Source organism: Chrysochloris asiatica, unplaced genomic scaffold (genome assembly GCF_000296735.1).
Source record: "Chrysochloris asiatica unplaced genomic scaffold, ChrAsi1.0 scaffold00029, whole genome shotgun sequence".
In the NCBI taxonomy this organism is placed as follows: Eukaryota; Metazoa; Chordata; class Mammalia; order Afrosoricida; family Chrysochloridae; genus Chrysochloris; species Chrysochloris asiatica.
Window position 1 is genome coordinate 17,200,629 of NW_006408547.1, and position 1,068 is coordinate 17,201,696.

At 42.2% G+C, this 1,068-nt stretch overlaps 1 protein-coding gene across 1 annotated transcript; it reads right to left on the bottom strand.

Moving 5' to 3' along the window:
* Nucleotides 1-308: 308 nt before the first annotated feature.
* Nucleotides 309-857, bottom strand: LOC102839167 (NADH dehydrogenase [ubiquinone] 1 alpha subcomplex subunit 8-like). Its single transcript, XM_006851513.1, has one exon. The coding sequence runs from the start codon at nt 825-827 to the stop codon at nt 309-311; it is 519 nt and encodes a 172-aa protein (XP_006851576.1). The 5' UTR covers nt 828-857.
* Between the last annotated feature and the right edge of the window lie 211 nt (nt 858-1,068).

Sequence of the window (1,068 nt, forward strand, 5' to 3'; positions counted from 1 at the left end):
GATGTGTTTTTTCTTCTTTTGGATGTGTGCATTTATTTCTATAAATGGCCCTCTACACACGACTTCTGATATGTCCCAAAGGCTTTCGTATGTTCTGTCATTGTTCTTAATTGGTTCAAAGAAATTTTTTTTTTCCTTTAAAATTTTTAATGGCAAGGAAATGGTATAGAGTAACTGTCATGCCACATAAATTAACTTTTCTGTGCGTGATCCCAGAAAGAACACACTATCAGACAATACAAATTGCACCAGAGTTTTCATCAGTTGTTGTCTGGGCATGTGACTGAGCATGGGCCATGGACCCATCTTTACGTGGTCCAGAAAGAAAGGCGGCTGCCATGTTTGGCAGGCTTCAAATTTCCTTCTATCTCAGGGTTGGGCTCTGGTCTTGGTCTTGAGTGGTAAGGATTCTCAGGTAAAGGCCGATTTGTTTTCACTTTTGTGACCTTTGACGGTTCTCCTAGGTGAGGGCACACCCAGCCCAGTTTGTCCAGCACACACTCATCAAACTTTGCCTGCTGTTTGCGACAGTGACTAAATAACTGTAGGCCAGAATAATCAATGCAGATCCAATATTCTGTAAAAGGCTCCGCACAGTGACGCTTTATCTGCCTAAAGAAGTCCAAAGCACACTTGATGACAAGCTTGCCTTCCTCTAAACACCGTCTTGGATCTTTCTCCTCCCAGCGGCAGAGCATGAACTCCTTGTTGGCCTTGTCGCACTGAGCACCATAGTGGTGAGCTGCAGCTTTAAGGACAGCAGAACTGACTTTCATCTCCTGCACTTTCAGCTCCTCCAGAGTGGGCAGCTCCACTATTCCCGGCATGATGGCTGTAACCCGGACCCAGACGAGGTCCCCTCACTAACCTTGTCCCGGTCTCAAAAATTTTTTTAAATTTCATTTTTTATTTGTTGTATCACCTAATACCTTAAAAAAAAAAGTTTTTCTTGTGAATTGAGAGAGTTTAATGGGGAACATCAGTTTTACACTTACCATTTCATTGCAATGATTACAATTTTCTTTGTACATCATCATTCAACAGTATTTGCTTCTATTCCCTCTGTTT

What these genes read in the sequence shown, in the direction of transcription:
- LOC102839167 (XM_006851513.1), bottom strand. Translation starts at nt 827, where the DNA reads ATGCCGGGAATAGTGGAGCTGCCCACTCTGGAGGAGCTGAAAGTGCAG.